Source organism: Bos mutus, chromosome 4 (genome assembly GCF_027580195.1).
Source record: "Bos mutus isolate GX-2022 chromosome 4, NWIPB_WYAK_1.1, whole genome shotgun sequence".
NCBI classification, from domain to species: Eukaryota; Metazoa; Chordata; class Mammalia; order Artiodactyla; family Bovidae; genus Bos; species Bos mutus.
Genome location: NC_091620.1, coordinates 10,168,042 through 10,186,436, shown reverse-complemented (window position 1 = coordinate 10,186,436; position 18,395 = coordinate 10,168,042). Strand labels below are relative to the sequence as shown.

The 18,395-nt window shown below is 42.6% G+C and overlaps 1 protein-coding gene across 3 annotated transcripts in view; it reads right to left on the bottom strand.

Moving 5' to 3' along the window:
- The window catches only part of LRGUK (leucine rich repeats and guanylate kinase domain containing), a 106,402-nt gene extending 94,252 nt beyond the window's left edge, over positions 1-12,150 (bottom strand). For all 3 annotated transcript variants that reach the window (XM_070369030.1, XM_070369031.1, XM_070369032.1), the window contains exons 1-3: positions 11,830-12,150; positions 4,816-4,923; positions 2,447-2,528 (exon numbers count right to left, since the gene is read on the bottom strand). In XM_070369030.1, coding sequence (XP_070225131.1) covers positions 2,447-2,528; positions 4,816-4,923; positions 11,830-12,150 — 511 coding nt within the window. The remainder of the gene's footprint in view (positions 1-2,446; positions 2,529-4,815; positions 4,924-11,829) is intronic.
- Between the last annotated feature and the right edge of the window lie 6,245 nt (positions 12,151-18,395).

Sequence of the window (18,395 nt, the reverse complement as noted above, 5' to 3'; positions counted from 1 at the left end):
TCCACAGGCCCCCATGTCCCCTTGAAGTTGCTCTTTCTGTGGGCAGGTAAGTGCTGTACCGTGGAGCACTATCTTAAAGCAGAAGCAGCAGCTACCACTTGGATCGTGAGTACATTTCACATCTGGTATACGCCGAGCGCTTTTGAATTACTCTGATAGAAAAAATTCACCGTCTGGGTTGCTGGACTCCTAACTCTCTCTACTCGGTGTAGTGACCCCAGTGTCCACCAGATGGCAGGAGCTCCTCATGTCTGCATCCATGGTTCCCAAAGTCTGGTCCTGTCTCTTCTTTCAGGGGAAGTAATTAGAAATGCAAATTTTTAAGTCCCACCTCAGATCTACAGAATCAGAAAGTCTGAGGGTGTGGCACGGGCATCCCTGTTTTAACAGACCCCCTCCAGGTAATACTGATGCAAGTTGAAATCTGGTCCATATCAGGCCAAAAAAGCTGTTCTCTTGAAAAGAAAAATATATACTATGCCTTACACATTGCTTTTGAATTGATGCTTTCAAACTGTGGTGTTGAGAAGACTCTTGAGAGTCCCTTGGACAGCAAGGAGATCAAACCAGTCCATCCTAAAGGAAATCAACACTGAATATTCATTGGAAGGATTGATGCTAAAGCTGAAGCTCCAATACTTTGGCTACCTGATGAGAAGAGCCAACTCATTGGAAAAGACCCTGATGCTGGGAAAGATTGAAGGCAGGAGGAGAGGGGGACAACAGAGGATGAGATGGTTGGACGGCATCACTGGCTTAATGGAGATGAGTTTGAGTAAGCTCTGGCAGATGGTGAAGGACAGGGAAGCCTGATGTGCGGCAGTGCATGGGGTCACAGAATTGGACACGACTGAGCGACTGAACAGAACTGAGCGACTGAACAACACCACGGGCTTCCCTGGTGGCTCAGAAGGTTAAGAAACTGCCTGCAATGCAGGAGACCTGGGTTTGATCACTGGGTTGGGAAGACCCCCTGGAGAAGGGAATGGCTACCCACTCTAGCATTCTTGTCTGGAGAATTCCATGGACAGAAGAGCCTGCCAGGCTACAGTCCATGGGGTCACAAAGACTTGGACACGACTAATACTTTTCACTTTCACTCATTTCACTCCCAGTAGGTTCTTGGACACTTGATGAGTTAATAAAAGATGACATACAAGGTTGAAAGAGACTGATCTGAAGAGGAAAGCTTCATTTGCTCCCAAGGACTACTTGCTCAAGAGGTAAAGGTCTGAAGCCACATTTCTTTCCCTTTCATTGAGCACTAAAAGTTCTTGGAGTCCCTGCAACCCCTTATCTAGTAAGTGGAAACAATCTTGGAGGTATGGATTGTGGGAAGAGCACCTGCTAGTAACATTAAAAAGTCTTTCTGATGATATGATGTCTGGGAACTGCCTTAAATAGCCCTGGGGAGGGGAGCACGGGAGGATGCTGAGCAAGAGGGGCCATGGGCTGATAATTGTTGAACCTGAATATTCATTACAAACCTCTCTACTTGTGCACGTTTGTAATTTTCAAAACAAAAAAAAAAAGTTTTATGAAACTAGAAAAAAAGTCCTAAAAAGTGTTTCAAAACAGTAGCACTTTAGAATTAAAATATGCTGGAATGTGTCTGAGCCATTGAAAGGAGTGAATTTTAATTACTGCAGTCAGATGGGAGGAAGAAATCAGAAAACAAATCAGAGAAGACCATACCAGCGACCCTTAATGGTCTTTAAAAAAGAGCTAAAGAAGTGAATAGAAAGGTTATCAGTGAAGAAAAAAGCAGGTCAGAAATTTCAAATAAGATCAGAAAATTATTACAGAAACAAGGATCAAGCTTTGAATAAAGTGTGACTAATTTCATTAAATGTGAGAAGGTATCACAACAGATACCTTATAAGGAACCATAAATGGCAGGGTTAGACCTGTAAGAACCCACTAACTACATAAGGAGAGCAAAGAGAGGGGAGAAAAAATATTTCTGAATCCCTGGTGCTCAAATAAGAACAGAAGCAGCTAGCCAGGATTAAGATGTAGACTCAAATGCAAATTAAAGAAAAGCATCCATTAAAGGCGAAAGAAAAGGACTAATCCCTCTCCACTGAATAAACTCATAGAGGGAAAGAAATGGGAACCATCAAATATTCAGGAAGTATTAAAGAAGTAACAATCCATCTCTGGAAAGGAAAGAGCAAACGTTCCATCTGATGCTCTTCAATATCACTGAGTGTGTCTCAACCATCGCATAAAACAGCATGTTTGCTGACCTCTGCATTTTTCTTTTCTCATGAGTCGGGTGCTTTTTTTTTTTTTCTCATGGAAAAAGTAGAGGATTAATGCATAAAGTGATCCATAATAGCATTTATATCAAGTTTGGTAGTATTAAAGTATATTGCACTCTGCAAAGCTTAAATTTTGTAATAATTCAGTGGTCCATCGATTTACTAGAATGACAACGACATACCTTCAATTTTATTTACTGAAAGATCCAGCTTCTGTAGGTGAACATATCCACAGAGGATGCTAACGTCAGTTAAATCAAGATCCTGAGAAAATAAAAGGTAAACGACTTTAATGTGGCTTTAGCAGATGAGTACTCAGGCTTTTCAAGATATCTGGAAATAAAAGCCGACAGAGAAATCCAGAATTTCCTTTGAAAGTATTGTAGGAGTGAGAGGATAAAACCTGAAGCCTATTACTAGTAGGATCTCAAAACAGACTACAAACCCCATCAAAAATGCATTCCTCTAAAGGAAATACTAGCTTTGAAAATTAGGGTTGTTAGCAAGCACAAATACAACATGAAAAGGCAAATTAAAGCCGTGTTCATGAAGACCTTTAGAGCAGAGTTTTATATTTTATAAAAACATGCACACACATAGAAGCAATAAAGCCAAAGCCTTTATCTTGTAGAAGAAAAGAAAAAGCAAATGCCTAGAATTCAAACAAAATGTTAGGCAGGTTCACACCTAATCAAGTGATCATTAATAACAATACTTCCTACACTTTTTCTCAGGCTGGGTTTTCAAAGCTCTGTCACAATAGTCTCATCTGATGAAACAAACCTGTGAGATCTGTAGGGCACATTATCCCCAGTGGAGTGAGGAGGCATGTGGGGTACAGAGAAGTACACAAATAGCTTAAAATCACTTAGCAAGCCAGTGATAGAGAAGCAACTCCAAATTTCCAGAATCCACGTCTCAGATGCTCTCCATGAAATCTACTGAACGTCCTGAGGGGTTGGAGGGGAATTTGGTCACTTGGAACAAAGATTCATGTCACTGGTCTATGCTGTGACGCCAGAGTCAGACAAAGCCAAATGATAAAGTGTCATTATAAGCAAGTTCTCAAATATAAGAATGATAAGAATGTTTAATGAAGGCCACTGGAACAGTAATAATTACTAAGAAACCCACTATGTACAAGGCATTAAGCTCAGAATGATGAGAAACACATATAATGATGGACTAGAGCTATATTTAGCCCTTATAAACTTACGACTTTGGGGAGGAGAGAAACTGTGCACACAAGTAATAAAAGAAAGTTTTAAAAATTACATGTAACGTAAGTAAGATATAAGGGGGGAAAATCACTAACCTGGCCAACCCTAAGAAAGTGTATTCAGTAAGACAGGTTATTAGGGCAAAGTAAATCAACATGTAATATCTCAAATGTAAGGAGGTCAGTGACAAAGTAAGTTAAGCTTCAGTCCATCTAGCTGAAATACGATTTAAAGAATTGTGCTTTTTTGCAGATCAATTTAAGGCGAGGTACTGTGTACGTAAGTAGAATTTTGATTCAAAGGAATTTATGTGAGGAGGTACTGGCTGCGGGAACTAGCTTCCATTCCAAAGCCTAACACAGCGCAGCACACCCAAGGCGCTCCCTGTATGTTCCTGCCTGACTTGCAGTCATCCCTAAAATGCCGTGAAGTGAAAAGAGTAAAAGATGAGAGTCTTCATGTGCTGTTGTCAAAGGGCATGCGGTGAAACCAGCACGGGTGAGAGGGGCTTTAGCATTTCTTAGGTAGTTTGCGTGTTCAAATCTAAGACAAAACAGCCTTGCTATGAATTATATATGCTCGAGCCAAAGGAGGGTGCCATAGCAGAATTTCAGTGTGCTTTCTTCACCAACATATCTGCACTTACTCTGTGGACCTCCAAGGAGAAGTTAACACTTTACAGTACGAGGAAGCAGAAAGAGATAAATTGTATTTCTGTGTCTGTAAAGAAACGAAATGAGGACAAAAGCTGAAATCCTAAGTAATCTGCTCTCACAGCTTCTCTTATGATAAATTTAGAGCCAAGATTCTGTGCTAGTATCGACATCTTATAAATTGATGAATAACAATACATGTTTTCTTTCATAATAGATATCTTTTGGAAAGTGAGCTATAGCTCACAGCTACATATTTATGGGAGGGGGGCCAAGTCAATACCAAAATACTTTGTTCCCCTGGATTCAGATATAAATTTTAGTCCTGCCACTGATCAGAGGAAAAAAAAAATTCTTAAAAGAGTTTTTGATTGGTTTTACGGAATCAAATTCAACCTCCTAGAAAGAAAGCATTGATTACTATAAAATAGACTGCTTAAGATGAAAGAGACAGACTGTGAAGGAAACGAAAACAAAGGAACTGGGGGGAAGGCAGCTGATTACTGGACTGGCCAGGGCTCTTTGATGTCAAACGTAAATAACTCATTGCCATTCTCTGTCAAATGCAAGACTCAGAGATTTGGGACCACCAAAATAACTGTGAGTTAGCAGAGAACATGGATATGGTCCAACCAGGGTCAAGATGGAGCCACGCAAGGGTGACCCTGTCATACTCACTGATAAAGTCAGGCTGAGGTAGACCTGCTCCGTCCCAGAGCCTGAGCGCCCCAGTTGGTAGAGCTTCTCAGCCACGACCTCCTCTCTCAGGACCCCATCAAATCCTCCCTGCAAAAACAAAACAGACAGGTGGACAAAGAAAGGACTTCCATTAGAAAAGAAACAATCCGCTTCGTCATATCCAGCACTTATTTAGTATATTACACATCTGGGAGCTGAGACTTCCAAAATTTACTGGCCCCCAAGAAAATTGTGTTGAAGACCCATGCATATTATACACAATTAAAAAAATGTATCTATCCAATCAATGTCTCACTGCTGATAGCATTGAGTGCCGTCGTGTCGTTCGTTGCTAAGAGCTCTCAGCGGGTCCACTCACTGATCCGCCTAACAATTCTGAGGGAGGTACTCTTCGCTCCATTTTACAAATAAAGAAACTAAGGCTCACAGACCAAGACTAGCCTGAAACCACAGAGCCCAGAATACAAACCAGAATCTGCCTGACCTCTAGGCAGTTCTAACCACCAACTGCACTTGACTGCTTGTCCACACCCCAAAGGAGGGCTGCACCACATCAAGGCAGTGACTTCTCTACATCTGGCATTCTTGTTGGAGAAAATGGGTCCTCGGGTTCACTTTGCATTGGCTAATCTTGCTGGATTCATACCATTTACAAAATTAAAAGGGTAATAATTTCAAGAAGGAGGCTGGTCCTTAGTCTACAGACACCATGAACCAGTGGTGGCCCAACACCCCCTCTCCCCATTCTCCCCAAGAGAAGAGGTAATAGTGCTGTGTTTGTGCTGCCGGCAACTCTATAATGACCAACACATTAACACTAACATCAGCATTAGAACACAAAATAGAGCAATTTTTTAAGTCACAGCAATACAACTAACCAGTGTAACTGGTACGTGGACTATGAAGGCAAAATACTGTTTCAGGTGTTTTGGGCCACTTTACGTTAACTTGGGAATCAGGAGTGCTGTTCAGACTGCTCGTACTGAGGACATAAGTATGTAGGGTGGTGCTATTGTAAAAAGTTTTATTTCCTCCCAAATTTCCCCTATCTTGTTGCTATTTTTCAGTAGCTCAGTCATGTCTGACTCTTTGCAGCCCCACGGACTGCACCATGCCAGGCTTCCCTGTCCTTCATCATCTCCCAGATGGACTTGCTCAAACTCATGTCCATCGAGTCGTTGATGCCATCCAACCACTATCTTAGAGAATCAAATATGGCTCACAGCTGGGCAGGCTTGGTTTGAAGCCCAGATCTGCCATTTTGAATATATATGACTTTGAGAGACAAAGTTTTCTCTGAGCCTCATATTTTTCATCTATAAATAGGGAATGTTATTACTTTCTCTTAATGTTTTGAAGATAATTAAAAGTAACTGTGAACATAAAGCTCTTAGCACAGTGCCTAGAACACAGCAAGTGTTCTCAATAAATGGGAGCTGTTAGTACAAATTGATGAATTCAGAAATTCCACATCTTAATGTCTCATTCATTGATACCAATCAATCTGTTCACAAAATGGGGGAAAGAGATCTACTTTTCACAACAGAGTTACTATTTTTTATAGATGGCCTGGGAAGGAATCGAGGTAAGACAGTGTGACCTTACCTCTCAAACTTTTCACATAGCCCACTCCCTCCAGCTCCTGTAAACTAGATGCTACAGCAGCCCTTCCTCACCGTAGGTCTGTTTTTTAACACAGCCATTGATACAGAGACTGGCCACATGGTCAGCATATTCCCAGACCCCCAAGGCAAGACTCTCCATGGCCACCCCCTCACACCTCCTTAAGTTCCGTGCCATTTGTCAGAGTCATGTCTCTCCCTTCTGGTCTTTGGTCATTTTCAGACCTTGACTGGCCCAATCTGTACGTTGGCTGGCTTCAGAATTCCTAAGGAAGGCCACTCAACATCCCAACCACTCCAAGTGCATGCAAATGCACACACACACACATTCCTTTACTTTCTCAACTCCAAACATTTAAAAATTGATCCAGATAACTCAGCCGCTCACTCCCCTGGCTGTGCCCTGGACCCAGTCATCATGCTAAACTGCTCTGCCCTAGAAACCTTAGACCTCAAATCTTCCATCGCTCTCGGATCCCACAACTGCTCGTCCTTCAGCCTTCCCAGCATCTCCTGAATTTGGTCACTGACCACAACAACATTTCCAGTCTGTTCATCCACCCCTTTCTCTGAGTCTATCTGTCCCCTCCCAACTATATACTTCCTTCCTGACTGGGTCTCCCATGGGCAATTTCAATGTCTCTCTACCCTCAAGTCTCAGCCTCCTTGTCCTGATTGCAACTGTACCATGCAAACCCAAACCTGAATCAACTTCACAATCAACTACTGCATCGAGGCAGGGATTATGTCATGTTCATTATCCATTTGGGATAAAAAATCTTCCTAGCATGCCAAGCACATGCTAGACAAGTATACAGATGATTTCAGGAGTTGCATAAACCACTATAGAGGTGGGCAGGGTGCTTTGACTAGCAGAGTTCCCATTTCAAGGCAGTTCTAGTGAGGAGTAGGGGGTTAGCAAAGGCTTCCTCGGAGAGACAGCTATTGAGACCTGAAGCTGCGAGTTATTCTGACAAAGGAGAAGAAAGGGCAGAAGAGGGCCAAGAAGGGTACTGTGGGCACAAGGGACATGTACAAAACTGCAAAGGCAAGCATGGCCCACTGGGCAAACTACCGAGAGTTCAGACAGCTGAAGCGTAAGGGCGGGTGGGGAAGACAGTACCTAGTACATGGAGGGCACTGAACGAATTAATGAACCTACTCCCTGCCCGCTTCTGAGTGAGCCGGCAAAGACCCACAAGCATGCATTCTGGTGCCACTCAAGTCAGCTTCTTGCTGGGGTCTCAGAGGAGGACAGTTCCTTCTCCTCACACAGGGTCCTGCTCCCTTTCCCCAGAGACCATGTTCAGGGACCATCAATAGTACTATCTTTTGCTTGTGGTTTAACCAGTCACTCTCCACTGCCATTCTCCAAGCTGTCACTTCTCCAGCTCTAGGAGTGCGTGAGTCCCTTCTGTCCTCCAAGGGGCCCTTGGCTCCTGCATGTTCCTTCAGCGATAGCTGGAGTTTCCCTTAATAGCCAAGCTCCTCCAGAGGTGCTGTTTTATTCTTCCGTCTCCCCTTGTTCACTTCCCACTCATGTCTCAACTCACTTCAGTTAGGCTGCAGGCTTCTCCACATCACAAAATGCATATGGGTTGAGATCTCCAATGGCCCACAAAAAGCCCTTTTCATGGTCCACTTACCCTCTTGGCAACGTAACCCTCTCCCCTGTTCTGCGATTCTTTCTTGCTCTGACTTCCCACCCATACAGCTCTTAGTTCTTCTCCTTTTTCTCTTGCCAGTCCTTTCCAGTTCCCTCCCCTAACCCCAGGTCCTCTTCATCTTCTGAGATACCTGTATCCCAGGGTTTTTTCCTTGGCCCTCCCCTTCTCTTCTTTCTTCTCTTCCTGGATGATCGCACAGACTCCAGTGCTGATGGTTCCTGGGTCGCTGACCCTCTCCTGATTTCCATGATTCGCATGCCCACCTCCTGAATGCATAGCTCCGCCTGTCATTGTTTCCCATGGTAGTCAGTGGTCTGATATCCCTCTGGAACATTCCATAGACTTGGCAGTCAACCTAGACTTCCCACGTTCATTAGTGTCTCATTCTAAATACGTATTCATCACCAGCTTCCTTTCTATTCCCATTGCCTTAATCCAGACTCTTGTCTCTCCTGCACAGATGCTGCTCAGCTTCTCACTAATCTCCCTGCCTCCAGACTCACCACCCTCTAATCTAACCCTCTCAGCCACAAGAGAGGTTCCCTACTGCTTAAGAGTCAAGTCCACAGTCCCTACAGCAGTGTGTGTGCTTCAGTTGTGTCCGACTCTGTGCAATACTATGGACTGGAGCCTGCCAGACTCCTCTGTTTATGGGACTCTCCAGGCAAGAATACTGGAGTGGATTGCCTCGCCCTCCTCCAGGGGTTCTTCCCAACCCAGGGCCCGAACCTGGGTCTCTTTTATTTCCTGCATTGGCAGGCAGGTTCTTTACTACTAGCGCCACCTAGGAAGCACAACAGCCCAGAGCTCTCCACAATCTGGCCTCCGACCCATCTACCTTTTCTGTTCTTACCTATAATTCATCACTTGGAAAGATGCCATCTGCCTGCCCATACCCCACCGCTGCACCCAAACAAGGGTTTACTTCCCTTCAAGTCTTCTGCCAACCCTGTAACCCGGCTATCACTGCAGGCATCTGTTCACAGGCTGAATAGCTATGGTTTACTCACAGTCTTCTCTCACCCTGAGAGCTGGGACCATGCATGTCCTCCATCGCACTCTCATCTTCCTTGATCATCACTGTTGCTATTATGTATTACACATAAAATCTTTTGAGAGCCCACGCTGTATCAGACCCTATGTTAAGAACTTTAACACAGACTTTCCCATTAAATTTGATGCTTATAACTATTCAATGAATAGGCATTATTAGCCACATAAAGTTATTGGCAAAGAGTGGCTTTCACACAGCAGAAATGTGTTGCAGGCCCAGACACTTCTTCTGACCTTTATTGTCAAAAGAGTACTTCCCATAGAATAATCGTTTGTTCCATGAAGGCTGAATTAATGAAGTCAAGTGATAGGCTGGAGTTAGTAGATAAGGACAGGTAAGTTATTACTTGTGTTAGTAACAGTATAAATGATATATTGTGCTAAGTAGCTTACACATAGGATCTCATTTAATTTTCACAACTCTCCTGTGAGGTAGGTATTGTTATAATTCCCATACTACAGATGAGATGCAGAGAGTATAACTTGCTCAAGATCTCACAACGAACAAAAGATTTTATACAAATATCTAATTCCAAAGGCAACGTTCTGAACAATATTCTGCCCGACCTCCCTCAAGTTCATTGAGCCTAATTACATTATAGGCACTTTGTCATTCTGACCATCAGAGCCTTATAAAACTTAATCAGGCTAGGATATGGAAAATAAATCACTGAACAGAAAAGTTCAGGTATTTCCTCCTAAAACTTTTCAGTTTACTCAACATACAAAAACATATGAGACACTATAAAAACTAAAACAGAATGTGAGAACATAAAATAAATATTAATATTTGGAACATAAACAAAAGAAATAATACACTTTTTCCACACAGAGCCTACAAGCGAAAGAGGATTAACTAGTTCAAGTCAACCCCCTCCCCCTCTATGGTTTTTAATGGCATACTGAAGACAGATTAACAACGGTATTAATGAACCCCATAGCTGAAGAACACACGTTAATTAGAATAATAAAGTAAACTGGTGATTCATTTGTTAATTCCTCTGGGGTGAAAGATGGTAGAAACCATATAAACATCTCAAAGTTGTAAAAACATTGCTACAGTTTTGCAGTAGTCACTATTAAGCATGGCAAATAAATCAACAAAAGATGAACAAAATAAGTAATAATTTTCTATGGCTCACTTTTAAGAAAAGTTGATGTTTAGCCCAGGTAAAAGGAGGGAGAAGAAGAAGAAAGGTAGAAGATTGGAGAGGGGGGGAATGTGAGGGTAGAAAAATATGGGCCAAATGTGGGAACTGAACAAAAGGACATTACAAGAGAAGGGAACCCAAGCAGGGACACTGTAGATAGTCAGTGGCAAAACCAGAGTGACAGAAGGCAGTGCAAGTCACAGAGGGGTAAACAGGAAAAAATAAAACAAATGAGGAATGGAGATGAGAACGGGCATAACAAAGAGAGACCTGTTTGAACTCAAGAGGGAAAGAAAGGTGACTAGGAAATGAAAGGTACAATGAGACAGGGGGGATGTCAGAAAAACATCACAGAATCGGATGTTGGAAACGATTTCTCTATTATATCTACTTCTGAAAAGAGTCTGAAGCAATTTATACTATCAAAGAGGAGGAAAGAGAAGAGAAAAATGTAATCTAGAGAAAAACTATTGAAATTAAGAAAATTTTTGAGTTAAGGGGGGAAAAATGTTATATTTCCTGGCAGCCAAGACAAAGAGGAAAACCTAACAGTTTACTAAAAGAAAGCAAATCAATTTACATTTTTAAAGAAAGCAAACAATTCATTAGGAAGTCAAGAGAAGGAATTGGTACAATATGAAGTAGAAAGGGACAAGAAGGCAGGTGAGGAACTAAGGAAGGAACAGGATGATGGTAAGTGTAAGAAGTGGAATTGGGTGGTGTTTAGATGAGACACTGCAGAAAAGAGGGAATCTGTATTATCAGTGTGAAAGGCCAAGCTGCCAACAGTTATCACTGATGGGAATGTTGGGACATTCCCCAAATCCTAAAATACTCTCACAGTGAGCGGTGGGTGCATGTGTGTGTTGCTGTATAATACATTATACACCCCTGGCATAAGTAATATATAAAACTTTCAAGACACTTGGTCTTTGAGGAATAAAGTGGGCTTTGCTTGTGGCTCAGCTGGTAAAGAATCTGACTGCAATGTGGGAGACCTGGGATCGATCCCTGGGTTGGGAAGATCTCCTGTAGAAAGGAACAGCAAGCAGCACTTAAGATTACTTCAAGAGGGGTTTTATTGGTTTGTCTGTTTTTCCTAGAGGAAGGAGGATGAAGGGACTAGAAACTGAGGAGAGTGTTGGAGTATTTCACAGTCATGACGAAAAGGTACAGAAGGTGCAGAGGTGGAACTCTGGTCAATTCACAACGCTTTAGAGGTATAATTTCGAAAAAGTTAAAGTCACAACTCTAATAGATACTTTTTTGTAAGGACGCTGCGTAACGACTCTTAAAGAATCACATGTGCTAATGAAAAATGAAGGGTGAGGCAATGGGCTAACGGAAATGGGGAAGAGAGGAGGGGAGTCTCGGAGCAGTAAGGAAGAGGCACTCCTAGAGGCAAGGAGCCCTAGGAATGGGGCTCAGCCGCAGGCTGGTGAACGGGTTCTGACCGCTGGAGAAGGAACTGAGGGGATTAGGGGTAGGGGGAAGGCACACCTCAAAATTCAGCATTTCAGATTCTGAGGACTCCTCGGATTCCACTTCGCCCTCGCCCTCGCCCTCGCCCTCTTCCAGGTCGTAGTAATCTCTGTCCACGTCTGACTCCTGATAGCGGTGAATGAGGTGCTGGAGCAGGTAGGAGGAGGCTTTGCATAAAGTATTTTTCGGTCTCTGACCCATGGGAAAAGGAGACCAGCAAGAGTGACGATCTTTTTCTGAGTGCAGCACTTTTGACTGCGCTCCAGTTCGTGAAATGCTCATGCCTCCCTGGAGAGAGGAAGGCGTCGGAAACTTGGGCTCTCTCCCGGAGGTCGCCATCTTGTTTACAAGAGTTGCCTAGGAGACGGACGCTAGGGCGGAGGTGCCGCAAGGGATTTTGGGGGCTGTAGTCTCTGCCCCTCGTGCGTTCTCCCTTTCAGCTTGCTTTGCCACTGTAGCGCAACTTAGCTTTCTGTTCGCTTGCTGTGATCTTTCTTTTTCAATCTGTTAAGTCGTTGGCTCTGCTTCTTTTGGCTTGTCTTTCTCGTTTTCCATCATTTTTCTCTGCGCCCCCTTTTTTCAGTGTTCAACTATTTTCTCTCGACTTCGAGACCCCTCTTGGAGATTTTTCATCCCACCCTGAGATCACTGGTGAGCGCACCATCCTGCTTCCTTCATGAAGGGTCTTTATATACTTAGTGTTAGATGTCTGTAAAGCTGTCTGTCAGAAAGTTGATAGCACTGAAATTTTACTCTATGCAGAGTGCAGTGCGCATACATGATATAGAAGGCATGGCTCCTGTCCTTATGATTTAATTGCGGATAATAAAGAGAAACTACCAGACGACGACTGAGAGCTGGTTGGCAGTTAATTAACATTTTTACCCAAAAATAATAAGCCATGTCCTTGGGGAGAAAAGCTGGCAGTGGTTTAACAGTCCAAATACAGGGGGGGAAAAAACGACTGTCAAACTCACACTTTATCTGAAAGCCTCTGTAAAACTATTAGCATTGCATAAATAACTATATTAGTCAATGATCTGCATTGGTAATAATTTTTACCTTGTTGCATAGGTTCTCTTTGCAGTTTTATAAAATACTCTTGCAAGATTATAAAGCATGATTTTATGCTAGTGTGATTTCATGTGACCTAAATCCTATAGCCTTGAGCTCCACAAAGTAGACACTGTATAGAAAAGCAGAATGAAAATTATAGAGACTATTATTGCCATAATGATGACCATAGAGATCCTTGCGGGAAGGTCGCTCTCATCCTCCTGCCTTACAGGCCTTTTCTCCATGCTTCGGTGATAGTAGTTGCAAATACAAAATGATCCTGTCAATGGCTGTCAGGGGAGAAGTAGAAGAAAAAATCCTTATGGACACCAGCCATTGACTCTTATTTTTCTCAGGGCTTGAGGGCCCATTAAAACTGACAGAAAGCTTTCAGAATTACCTTCCTTCATTATCTTGCTGGTCATAAATGTAAAGGCCATAATTAAAGTATCTCTTTTGGCTAGGCTCATCTTACTGCTTGCCTGCTTCTTTTTCCACTGGGTAGAATATTCCTCCAAGGGGTTTTTCTCTACCCTCACCCCCATAAGACCTGGCTGGCTAACTGACAGAAGGATGAAGAGGGAAGAAAGTATAAAAATGGAAAAACTCTGTGTGCTTTTTGCAGTTTCCAATAACTTAGCATCATATGAACAAAGCTAGTAGAGGTAACAGAATTCCAGCTGAGGTATTTCAAACCCTAAGAAATGATGCTGTTAAAGTGCTGCACTCAATATGCCCGCAAATTTGGAAAACTCAGCAGTGGCTACCATGGTGGAAAAAGTCAGTTTTCATTCCAGTCCCAAAGAAAGACAATGCCAAAGAATGTTCAAACTATTGCACAACTGCACTCATATCACACACTAGCAAAGAAATGCTCAAAATTCTCCAAGCTAGGCTTCAACAGTACATGAACTAGGAAAGTCCAGATGTTCAAGCTGGATTTAGAAAAGGCAGAGGAACAAGAGATCAAATTGCCGACATCTGTTGGATCATAATAAAGCAAGAGAATTCCAGAAAAACATCTACTTCTGCTTTATTGACTATGCTAAAGCCTTTGACTGTGTGGATCACAACAAACTGTGGGAAACTCTTCAAGAGATGGGAAAAAGACCACCTTACCTGTCTCCTGAGAAATCTGTACGCAGCTCAAGAAGCAACAGTTAGAACCGGACATAGAACAATGGACTGGTTCCAAATTGGGAAAGGAGTACGTCAAGGCTGTATATTGTCACCCTGCTTATTTAACGTATATGCAGAATACATGGGAAATGCCGGGCTGGATGAAGCACAAGCTGGAATCAAGATTGCTGGGAGAAATATCAATAACTTCAGATATGCAGATGACACCACCCTTGTGGCAGAAAGCAAAGAGGAACTAAAGAGCCTCTTGATGAAGTCACCTTCATCATCAAGAGAAGAGTGAAAAAGCTGGCTTAAAACTCAACATTCGAAAAATGAAGATCACAGCAACCAGTCCCATTACTCCATGGCAAATAGATGGGGAAACAATGGAAACAATGACAGACTTTATTTTCTTGGGCTCCAAAATCACTGCAGATGGTAACTGCAGCCATGAAATTAAAAGACACTTGCTCCTTGGAAGAAAAGCTATGACCAACCTAGATGGCATATTAAAAAGCACAGACATTACTTTGCTGACAAAGGTCCGTCTAGTCAAAGTTATGGTTTTTCCAGTAGTCATGCATGGATGTGAGAGTTGGACTATAAAGAAAGCTAAGTGCCAAAGATGGAGAAGGCAATGGCACCCCACTCCAGTACTCTTGCTTGGAAAATCCCATGGACGGAGGACCCTGCTAGGCTACAGTCCATGGGGTCGCTAAGAGTCAGACACGACTGAGTGACTTCACTTTCACCTTTCACTTTCATGCATTGGAGAAGGAAATCGTGCCCCACTCCAGTGTTATTGCCTGGAGAATCCCAGGGACAGGGGAGCCTGGTGGGCTGCCTGCCGTCTATGGGGTCGCACAGAGTCGGACACAACTGAAGCGACGTAGCAGCAGCAGCAGCAGCAAGTGCCAAAGAATTGATGCTTTTGAACTGTGGTGTTGGAGAAGACTCTTGGGAGTCCCTCGGACTGCAAGGAGATCAAACCAGTCCATCCTAAAGGAAATGAGTCCTGAATACTCTTTGGAAGGACTGATGCTGAAGCTGAACCTCCAGTAGTTTGGCCACCTGATGCGAAGAGCTGACTCATTAGAAAAGCCCCTTCTGCTGGGAAGGATTGAAGGCAGGAGGAGAAGGGGATGACAGAGGATGAAATGGGTTGGATGGCATCACTGACGAGATGGACATGAGTCTGAGCAAGCTCCAGGTGTTGGTGATGGACAGGGAAGCCTGGCGTGCTGCAGTCCATGGGGTTGCAAAGAGTCAGAGAGGACTGAGTGACTGAAGTGAACTGAATCAGCATTTCCAGGAAAGTTAGTTTGCCAATGTCAGTCTATTGAGAAAAGTGTTAAGGCAGAGTTAGGTAGGACTTGTCAAAGAGTAATTTTCAAAAGGTTAAAACGGTGATTGTCATACAAAAATAAAAACACCTGTGAAGGATTTTATTAAACTCATTAATTAATGAAGGAACCAGCAAGATGGTAACAGACTATTCATTGTCCACACAGAAAGACATTCTGAAAAAAGCTCACTAGGTTAGAGATAAAACTGGTTTATGCCCTACAGGACATTAAATGATAGCCTTTGGTGTTAAATATTTCTATGCTTTCTCTCTTTTCACCTTCACATCTACTCTATCACCATTCAACAGATAAGGTAACTGACACTCAGAGAATTTAAATAAATGGCCCAAGGATAAGCACTGGTGTTGCAATCCAAATCTAGAATGACCAAATCCACTGTCTACCTTCAACTACTATTTTTGCAGGTGGAAAATGTGAGTCAAGGTAAAGGTGCACAAACTGTCTCAGAAGAAAAAGTAAAACATGTAATCAGAGAATGTTCTCAAGTGTAAATAAAAGAACTCAGAGAATAATCCTTTCATATAGAATCACAGTATGTCAGAACTATTAACAGAAAGAATTTAAAAGCTCATTTTATCCCAACTCTCCCTTTTAGAGACAAAAAACTGATGGCCCTCCAGGAATAATAACTTGCCCCAAATCACCTGACTTGTTAGCAGTCAAGCAGGAATTAGAGTCTATACCTCTCCTTGCTCAATCTTTGCTTTTGCTGGTTCACCAGAATGACCCGTAGGCTGGAACTATATGCATAGAATCCCTAATTTGGGATTCTGGGCATCAAAACAGAAGGCATCATCTTTATAAAAGTTATTTTACCAGGTAGAGAAGACAGAATTAGGCAGAGGGACAGGGGTGAGGGGAGGGACTACTTTGTCAAAAGTTTTCCTATTAGCATAAGACAACAATAATCGCTTCTGTTTTTTTATTGCTTACTGTAAACCAGGCCTGTGCTCAATGCTATAGATATGTCTCAGCTAATTATTCCAACTGCTCTCCAAAATAGGAATTGACACCCCCATTTTTCAAAGGAGAATGATGCTCAAAAATGATAAGCAAGTTGCCCAGTCACACAATCTGCATCTAGCCCCAAATTCCAACTCAAGTCTTCCTGGATCTAAAGCCCCTGATCTTAACCAATAATACTCTTTCTCTAGAAGTATGAGTTAATTTCTCAGGAAGCATTTGTGAGGCACAGAGAGCCTGGCCCTGAGTCCTGAAAGTGTGTGTGTGTGTGTGTGTGTGTGTATGGTGGTGGGGCAGGAATACCCAGGGTTTCTGAATCCAGAGAAGTACAGTGGGCGGGCAAAGGCAGTGGGATATGATAATCCAGGGGATTATCAGGGGACCTAGGGTAGCAGGGTCTTCTGTGATGGCACTGGATCCTTAGCACGGGGGTGAGAGGAAGGAGAAAGTGGAAGAGTGTCACCATGACACTCTAGAGCTCTTCTCGAGAGGACATCCAGGACAGGAAACTGAAAGGGGAATATCAAAGGGGCCAAGAGTTTAAGTTTCAAAGAAGGTGCTACCTACCAGCTTCAGCCACTTGCTAGCTTTGCCCTGGTAGTATTATTTACCCTTACGCCTAGCTTTTCTATGTAGAATAAGGCTCTCTTCCAATCTGGAGCCAGCACCCTGATGTAAGACCTCACTTCACTGAGAATGGAAAGAAGAGGCAGGGATCAACCTCTTGTTTCCTTCATTTGGGAAGAGGATCTCCCCAGGTGTGTTGACCTTTGGCAAAGCAAAAAATGTATGCCCCACCCCAATTTTATGAGAGGAAAAACAAGTTTAATAGTGCTTCTTAGGTATGTTTGAGATGGCAGCACCTTGAACTCATGGTGTTTTTGACAGAACACTTAAATTTTCACAGAATATCCTGAAATGGGGAGAACAGATAGACTGTAGAAGGCACCACTGATATAATAATGACAACAAAAATAGAACCACAACTAATGTTTATGAATAATAACTATGTGCTTGGCACCCTTATAAATACTTTACATATATTAACTCATTTTATCCCCCAGAGGATCCTACAAGGTAGAGATTGATATTATCCCCATACTACAGATGAGGAAAGATAAGCATAGAAAGGTTCTGTAAAGTATTCAACCCAGTTTATCACCCAGTGGCAAAGTTCTATAGAACTCAAATGGAGGGAGTCTGGTGTCCCAGTCCACATCCTTAGTCAAAACATTGTACTTCACTCAATTGCTTTAGTAAAACTTTATGGGCAACATTATGGACATTTTTGGGTTCCCTTCCCCTAAAAGTCATATGTTGAACTCCAATCCCCAATGTGATGGTATGAGGAGGTGAGGCCTCTTGGAGATGATGGGGTCAAGAGAACAAAGTCCTCATCAATGGGATAAGATGAGGCCAGAGAGCCTTCCACCAGGTGAGGCTACTAGGAGAAGGTGGCTTCTTGCAACCTGGAAGGAGGTTTTCACCAGAACCTGCACCTGGCATCTTGACCTTGGACTTCCAAACTCTAGAACTGTGTGGCAAGTAAAGTTCTGTTGTCTATAAACTAGTCCGTATATTCTTGTTACAGTAGCACAAACTGACTAAGACAGGGGAGAATCTTAAACTTGATGCATTAATGTCATATCCTTTTATGTTTTGTTATTCATTCTATGAATAAGGGATGATTATTCATAGGGAAGGGAGTTTATTATCTAATAACAGCTTAGTGGGTCTATAGCCATTAGGCAGATAATTATATGAATAATCATTTGTTTCAACTGCCATAAAGGCTAAGAAGGGAAAATATAGGAGTCATGAGAGCATCACCTGGGGCCACCTTGATCCAATATTGGGTGGAAGGATCCTTAAAATTGTCAGACATGTTGAGCCTCACAAGGATTATCAAAAATGTTGGGGAAAGACAGTATAAATGAGAAACGCTGTCATCTTTGCAGAAATCAGCTGTCTTAAAGTTATGAAGGTAGTAATGAATTGGGCTCATAGAGCCTGATAAAATCCAGGTAGGACTTGATTGAGCCAAATAACACCTGTTCTAAGCAAATATCAAAAGCA